At 40.7% G+C, this 8796-nt stretch overlaps 1 protein-coding gene across 1 annotated transcript; it reads left to right on the forward strand.

The window, feature by feature from the left end:
• The first annotated feature begins 276 nt into the window (after positions 1-276).
• LOC145111239 (uncharacterized) lies at positions 277-1650 on the forward strand. The gene is made up of 2 exons (XM_079047536.1): positions 277-392; positions 486-1650. Exons 1-2 carry the CDS (start codon positions 277-279, stop codon positions 1648-1650), a joined length of 1281 nt encoding a protein of 426 aa, XP_078903662.1.
• The last annotated feature ends 7146 nt before the right edge of the window (positions 1651-8796 follow it).

The raw sequence follows: 8796 nt of genomic DNA on the forward strand, positions 1-8796 counted from the left end.
CGGCCCGGGACTCGTGCAACCCACGATTCCCGCAACTGCCACCTTTGAACTTAAGGGTCACATACTTGCTCAACTTAAGGAGATTCCATTCTACGGGAAGGATCATGAAGACGCATACAAGCATCTTGACGAGGTCAATAACATAGTCGACTACTTCAATGTCCCTAATGTGGCTCGCGACACTGTCTTGCTTCGTATGCTACCTGTCACATTCAAGGGAGCCGCGAAAGATTGGCTGAAATCACCCCCTCCAGGATCCATCACTACTTGGACTAAATGAAAGAAGAATTTATAGACCAATTTTGCCCTCCCTCAAAAATAGCCAAGTTGAAGAAGGCCATAGCAAACTTTGGGCAACAAGCTGGAGAGTCACTATATGAGGCGTGGGAAAGGTACAAAGGCTTACTAAGGAATTTCCCACATCACGATCTAAACAGCCAACAAGAAGTCTCCATTTTCTATGATGGAGTAAATGTGACAACTAGGCAACTCCTTGATTCGCAAGGACCACTCACAAAGAAAGCACCGCCGGTGATAAAGGCCCTAATTGAAGAATTCTCTAAGCACTCTAGAGAATATCACAACCCAAGGAATGACTTAACTCGTGGGGCGGTGAATTCTATTACCGATGACATGGCGGCAATGATGGCAAAATTGGAAAGTATGGACAGAAGAATGACTAAGATGGACCAATCCATCCATGCCATTAGAGTGGGATGTGAAAATTGTAGAGGGCCCCACCTTACTAAAGATTGTGACCTTGATGAAAACGGGAACCGGAAAGTGCAAGTGTGCTATTCAAGTGGTGATAAGTATGATGATAATTGGCGAAAACCCAAGAAAGAATGGCTACCATATGAAGAGTATAAAAAGACAAGGGAGGAAAAATTTAAGCAAAAAGATAGAGGCTTTTATCAAAAGGAGGAACCGGTGTATGAAAAGAAATCAGATTTGGAAGATATGCTTACAAGATTCGTAGCCGCGTCCGAGAAAAGACATAGTGATACCGATGCTGCAATCAAAGATCAACAAAATATGTTGAGAGAACACCAAATTATGGTGAAAGAACAACAAGCTCTGCTTAGAAATCAGCAAGCCTCTATTCTCAACATAGAAAAGCAGTTGGGCCAACTTGCACAACAAGTAAACAAGAGACGATCGGGTCGACTTCCTAGTAATACTGAAAGTAATCCAAAAGGTGCACATATAAATATCGTGATGACTAGGAGTGGGAAGATTATAACTCCTATGGCCCCTATTCAGCAAGAAGATCCTAACCTGGTGCAAGAGGAAGAAGCAGAAAATGAAGAATCACAAATTCCCGATCCGACTCGTCGAGACGCCCTTACGGACTCGACGAGTCCCCCACATAAACAGAACAGAAACCCTCCAATGAAGCCATATCAGCCTCCACTGCCATATCCAGCCCGAGCTATACAAGAAAAGAATGAAATTGACTACCAGAAGTTTTTGGAACACATAAAGGCTCTTCAAATTAATATACCATTCATAGAGGCGGTTGCACAAATGCCCAAATACACAAAATTTCTCAAGGAGCTTCTAACGAATAGAAAAAAGATGGAAGAGGTGAAGAAAGTGGTCCTAAATGAGAACTGTTCAGCTGCCATGTTGAATAAGCTACCTAAGTAGAAGGGTGATCCAGGAAGCTTAACCTTGCCTTGTCAATTCGGGAACTTAGCTACCATTTATGCATTGGCAGATTCGGGGGCAAGTGTAAATCTCATGTCGTACTCATTCTTCAAGAAGTTAGATCTTCTGGAGCCAAGGCCCATTCAGATGGCAATTCACCTAGCAAATAAAACGGTCACATTCCCAAGAGGAATATGCGAAGATCTATTGGTAAAGGTTGATAAATTCGTTTTCCCCGCAGACTTCATACTATTAGACATGGAAGCAAACCCTCAAGTCCCAATCATATTTGGAAGACCTTTCCTAAACACCGCAAGTGCCATAGTTGACATGCGAGATTCTAAACTTACTCTTCGGGTGGGAGACGAATCAGTCACTTTTGGGGTTGATCAAGCCATGAAGCATTCGAGGAATAGCGATGACACGGCATTTTCGGTTGATATGTTGGAAGAGTTAATGGAGAAATGGAATGAAGATGAGCCAAAAAAGTCCACCGTCATCCGTGAAAAAGAATTTGATGTTGAAAGAGACCTGTTGGAAATAGAGAAATTGCTCAAGGAAGCTGAATACAATGATCTGATCATAAGTACAGAATACTCGACTCGCCAAGCAGCCTCGATCGACTCGACGAGTCCATTCGAAGAAGCCCGATCAGTCGCGAATTTTACCCAGGACTCGACGATTCCCCTCACTGGACTTGACGTGTTCAGCATTCAGAACACGAAAGTTGATCTTAAAGCACTACCAGATCACTTGGAGTACGCATTTCTTGAAGATGGCCAACAAAAACCTGTAATTATAGCCGCTGATTTGGCCAAACATGAGAAAGAAAGTCTTGTGGGTGTACTAAGGAAGAGGCAAGGTTCTATAGCATGGCAAATAACCGACATAAAAGGAATTAGCCCAGCTTATTGTTCTCACAAGATTAACTTAGAAGATGGAGCTAAAGTTGTAGTACAACAACAACGAAGACTTAACCCGAACATGCAAGAAGTTGTGAAAACGGAGGTGGTTAAACTACTAGATGCCGGAATCATTTACTCAATCTCCGATAGCCCATGGGTGAGTCCGGTGCAAGGGGTACCAAAGAAAGGAGCAATGGCGGTGGTGGCCAATGAAAATAACGAGTTAATTCCAACAAGAACAGTAACCGGGTAGCGTGTTTGCATTCACTACAGAAAATTAAATGATGCCACATGCAAGGATCACTTTCCATTGCCATTCATAGATCAAATGCTCGAAAGGCTCTCCGGTCATCTATATTATTGTTTTCTCGATGGCTTTTTAGGATATTTTCAAATTCCAATCGACCCACAAGACAAAGAGAAGACCACTTTTATGTGCCCAAGTGGAACATTCGCATATAGCACCAAATTGGGATGATGGCCATTTTCCACGATATGATTGCCATTTTCCACGATATGATTGAGAAGTTTATGGAGGTTTTTATGGATGATTTCTCAGTGTTCGGGTCATCTTTTGATGATTGCTTATCTAATTTGGACTTGATGCTAGCTAGATGTGAGAAGATAAACCTTGTCCTTAATTGGGAAAAGTGTCATTTCATGGTGAAGGAAGGAATTGTATTGGGTCACAAAGTTTCAAAAAATGGGATAGAAGTGGATAGAGCAAAAGTGGACACAATAGCTAAGTTACCCCCTCCAACAAACGTAAAAGGGGTAAGGAGTTTTATTGGCCATGAGGGATTTTATCGTCGCTTCATTAAAGACTTCTCAAAGATCACTAGGCCCTTGACTCAACTACTTTTGAAGGATGCTCCATTCAATTTCTCTAGAGAATGTCATGAAGCATTTCATTTGTTGAAGGAAAGATTGACCACTACTCCTATCATGATAGCACCAAATTGGGACCTTCCTTTCGAGCTAATGTGTGATGCTAGTGACTATGTTGTGGGAGCTGTTTTAGGGAAAAAGGTTGATAAACATTTTCAACCTATCTAATATGCAAGCAAGACTTTGAACCCAACTCAAGAGAACTACACTACTACCGAGAAGGAGTTGCTAGCAGTCGTATATGCATTTGACAAGTTCCGGCCATACTTAGTCTTATCAAAGACGATAGTTTTTACCGACCATTATGCCCTAAAGTATCTTTTTGCTAAACAAGATGCTAAACCCCGATTGATACGTTGGGTCTTACTTTTACAAGAGTTTGATATTGAAATAAAAGATAAAAAAGGAATGGAAAACGTAGCTGCCGACCATTTGTCAAGACTAGAGAACCCGCTTTTGGAGGAGTTGGAAGAAGACAAAATTGGAGATGATTTTCCCGATGAGTATCTTTTAGTAATAGCAGGGGAGGTGCCATGGTTTGCGGAGATAGCTAATTAATTAGATACTAAATATATTCCAAAAGATTTCACTCGCCAACAAAAGAAGAAATTCTTTTCAGAAATCAAATACTACTTTTGGGACGAGCCATACCTTTTCCGAAGCTGCACGGACGGAATGATACGAAGATGTGTATTCAGGAAAGAAAGTCGAGAAATATTGGAACACTGCCATAGCGGGCCCGCCGGGGGACATCATGGAGCGTATTACACGGATAAGAAGATTTTTGATATTGGATTTTATTGGCCTACAATTTTCAAAGATGCGGCTCAATATGTCAAAGAATGCGATTCGTGCCAACGAGTGGGGAACATATCATCCCGAAATGAAATGTTCCAACATAGTATTCAAGTATGTGAGGTATTTGATGTGTGGGGGATTGACTTTATGGGACCTTTCCCAATATCAAAAGGGAACAAATACATATTGGTGGCAATCGACTACGTATGAAAATGGGCGGAGGCACAAGCATTACTAACTAATGATGCTCGAGTGGTGGTGCGGTTTCTTAAGAAGTTATTCTCAAGGTTTGGAGTCCCTAAAGCTCTCATTAGTGACCGAGGGACTCACTTTGCAAATGATCAACTAGCCAAAGTGTTGAAAAGATATGGGGTACATCATAGGTTCTCGACATCTTATCATCCACAAACGAGTGGCCAAACTGAAGTGACGAATCGAGCGTTGAAAAGGATTTTAGAGAGATCGAGTGGAGGAAATCGGAAGGAGTGGTCGGATAAACATGATGATGCACTTTGGGCCTTTCGAACGGCTTTCAAAACACCTATTGGTACTACACCGTATAGGCTAGTTTATGGAAAGAATTATCACTTACCGGTTGAAATAGAGCATAAAGCTTTTTGGGCCTTAAAGATGTGTAATTTTGAGTTGGCTGAACTTCGAACCAACCGGTTAATGTAAATGAATGCCCTTGAAGAGCTTAGAAATGAGGCCTACACTAGTTCCTTGATATAAAAAGAGAAGACCAAGAATTGGCATGACAAAAGATTAAAGGGTAATAAGGACTTTCATGAAGGACAAAAGGTGTTACTTTTCAATTCAAGGTTAAAACTTTTTCCGGGCAAGCTAAGGACACGATGGGATGGTCCATTTGTAGTGAAGCAAGTTTTTCCACATGGAGCTATTGAGCTTATATCAAAAGATGGAATCCCTTTTAAGGTTAATGGTCATCGAGTGAAGTGATATGAAGAAGGAATCCCAAAAGATGAAGGACTTGAAGAAGGGCTGCTTATGGGAGGAACTACAGAAACTTAAGCGGGAAGGAGTCCCGCTAATAACTCCTTAAAAAGAAGCACTTCCGGGAGGCAACCCTAGTTTAGAGTTTTCTTTCTTTTACTTTTCTTTTTCATTTCACTTTCATTTTTGTTAGAATCTCTTTTTTTCAAACTTCTTCTGTGCTTAAAATGATTACTTAAGGGCAAGCAATGCTCAAGTGTGGGGTTGGTGGCATAAAAATTAAGAACTCAATTTTTTGTCAAACAAATCGAAAAACTCGTCGAGTCTATACATTTGCTCGATGAGTCTATTTTGAAAATCACGAAAATGTCCTGGATTCGCGTATCTACTCGGCGAGTAGGCGCTCCTACTCGGCGAGTCCACGTATTTACCCGAAAAAAAATTATTTTTTACATTCTATAAAAAAAGGGGTTTTAAACCCTAATTGGTAAACACAAGAACATTTGCAGCCACCAGCCGCTCGTCGAGCATTCTTTTTCTCTCAAGCTTTCATCTTCAATTCTTGCTAGTTCTCGCATCTTCAACCAAAAAGGTAACGTTTTTCCCACTTAATCTTGTTAAAGTTCATGTCTTGGGTAGATTTGTGGTTGTAATCCATGAAAAATCCGATTTTGGGGTTTACTCCAATCCTAGGGTTTTGATTTTTAGGACGAATTAGGTTGTTTTAGATGAAATTTCTTGCAAATTTATGCTTAATAGACATACCAAGACAAACCCCTTAACTAATTTGTGTGTGTGGATGGTTAATTTCACCCGAATCAGAATTAAAACACGGACCGACTCGCACAGTTCGTCCTGCTCGTCGAGCAGGACTTCTACTCGGCGAGTCCACATTGCAGATACCCAGTATTTTGACATTTTTAATTTTTCTGTGTTTTGTTGTGGTTTTCTTGGTTTGGTTTTGCAGGAAATATGTCTAGGAGGGGACAGAGTTCACGGGGAGGCGGCTATGGGGACCTCCCATGGTTAACTTTTCCACGAATAACCTCCAAATCTTCACTTGCTCGCGCGAAAAACAAGCTGGAAACACTCAGAAAAAAAGAAATATATGTCCCCAACGCAATCGACTGGTATTGGATCGGTCAAACCGGGTTGGAGGAAGAGTTGACTCCTTATTTGGTCAAGTCTTTCCAAAATGATGGGGTGACAATTGTTTGTGATGGCTGGAGTCGATTGTTCAAGATTCAAGAGCCAGTTTACCAAGAACTGTGTTGGGAGTTCTTTTCTACCATCTCCTTCTGAGGTGGTAGTGATTATTATAGTCCGAACATCATCACTTTCTGTCTTGGAGGGGAGCTGCACCAATGCAGCATCGCGGAGCTCGCATGGAGATTGGGAATTTATTATCAAAATGTGATCATGTCCGAAAACTTTGAAGCATTCCTGGAGCAGGGCCATAAGGACTTGCCTGAAGAGGTGGTTGCATCCACTTGGTGGAACACAGTTGCCAACCGGGTTTACATTCCATCGTCTGCTCATGAAGGGAGTATCTGTTCCCCCAATTCATCGCCTGATTCATCGTCTTATCGCAAGCACTATTAATATGAGAAAGAATGATGATAAGGTGCCCACTCTTTATATTTTCTATATGTGGAGCATTATCACTCCCGATGTTTTCTGCAATTTGCCATATTGCTTGGCAAAATATTTGGCAGAGGGAGCGGTCAAGGAGCAGATCACTTCAAAAATCAATGGTGGCATGTTTGTCACAAAGTTGGCTAGGTCGTATGAAATTTTAGACCAAGGGGCAGCACATGCATTGACAATGATCCCTTCTCCTCCCTTTAGCACCACTTTATATAGGAGGGAAAGGATCGTTGTAGACTATGGTGGGGGACATTTTGGGATCCCAAATGCGGATACGGTATTGGAGCCCGAGGATCCAGGAAGGAGGGTAAGGCAAAGAAGGGAACACGTCCGTGAAGACCCACCGGTCATTCTGGTGGATGATGAGCTACCAATGGACTGGTACAACGTGGGATTGAGAAGGTACCAGGATGGCCTTGGACGAAGCATGAACTACAACAACGAATCATTTGTTTATTTATTTGAACAAATGAATATCGCACCAAGGCCCGGACCCGGATTTCCTTATATGCCAAGTTGGGAGGAGAGAGTGCAAGCAAGAAGGAACCAAGCTGGTAGAAGTGGAACTGGAGGAAACGAAGAGGAGGATGAAGATTGATGTTATGTTTTGTTTTTAATTTGGATGTTTGAAAAGTATTTTTATTCTTTGGTGGGTTTGGAACTTTTTACGACGTTAAAGTAGGAATTTGATTATTATCACTTGTGTTTCTCTTATTTTTTCAGATTGAAGCTAGGATGCATGTAAGAGTCTCAATATCAAGGCTAAAGTAAGGGTTGTGTCTAGATGAGAATGTTCAAGTTTTGAGTTTAAGGTCGAGTCCGTTAGTAAAGAAGGTTAAAAGAGTATCATTTATTAAAGAAAATGAAGGAAGGACACTAACTTACCATTACCAACCACAGCAGAAACAGATTCGAAGCAGAAGCTTTATTTTTTCCACTCAGCGTTGTACTCGCCGAGTGCATCAATTGGACTCGACGAGTCCCTTTGCAAAACTGTGATTTTTTCTACTAGAAACACTTCTGCTCGCAGAGTTGTCATATATACTCGACGAGTCATTTAACATTTCCTTCTCAAGACTTACATTTTGACTGTATTCGATAAGGGCCTTTCTCCTACTCTTTGAAGATTCATTCCTAAAGATTTTTTTAGGCTATTTTTCTGCATATTTGGAGCTGTACCACACAATACAAATGACACCCAAGGCATGTATGAGCTGTTCCCATGTCTAAAGTCAATTGAAGATGGAGTTTAACATGAAGAAGATCAACCTCGCCACTACTATCCGAGGGGAGTTTGTTCCAATTCCCTCTTTATTTTATTGTTCTTTATCATGCATAATATGCAATGGGGACATTGCATAAATTAAGTGTGGGGTAGGGGGTTGGTTACATAATTTTAGTTAAACTTTTGAAATTTTTGCATAAATGAAAATTGATAGGACTAATTTAAAAAATATTGGTAAAAGCAATTAGGAAATCATGCTAAATGTTATGTTTGATGATTGCAAGAAGACCCACATGTTTAGTTGAGCCAATAAACGTTCTAGTGCATTTGTGGCCTCCTTTATTCTAGTGAAATCATGGGACAAAAATACAACCTCGCTTAGTTTGAGGGATGCAATATGTTTAGCATCGTGTACCAGAAATGTATCCAGAAAATTTTTTATCTTTAATCAATAAAGGTTGAAGTTGAGCGCCCTTGCTTAAGCATGTAGGATTTGAGAGAAAGAAAAAAAAGTGAGTTACATGTAAAAAAAAAAGAGAGAGAGAGAGAGAATTACAAGAAAAAGTTGACAGAGTTTTGGAGCTATTAAAGTGCAAATTTGAAGATCAAAAATTCCAAAGTTCAAAAGTTGAAGATACCAAAAATTAAAAAGTGGTGAATTCAAAGAAATCAAGATCAAATATCCAAGAAGTGAAGAATTCCAAAAAAAGCTCCATAGTGGTATCGGAA

This window comes from Lactuca virosa, chromosome 5, assembly GCF_052849685.1.
Source record: "Lactuca virosa cultivar CGN04683 chromosome 5, Lactuca_virosa_CGN04683_v6, whole genome shotgun sequence".
In the NCBI taxonomy this organism is placed as follows: Eukaryota; Viridiplantae; Streptophyta; class Magnoliopsida; order Asterales; family Asteraceae; genus Lactuca; species Lactuca virosa.

Bases quoted from the DNA above. Each gene is read 5' to 3' on its own strand.
- LOC145111239 (XM_079047536.1), top strand. From the start codon at position 277: ATGAAAGAAGAATTTATAGACCAATTTTGCCCTCCCTCAAAAATAGCC. The intron at 393-485 runs GTACAAAGGCTT...TGTGACAACTAG, and splicing joins CTATATGAGGCGTGGGAAAG to GCAACTCCTTGATTCGCAAG.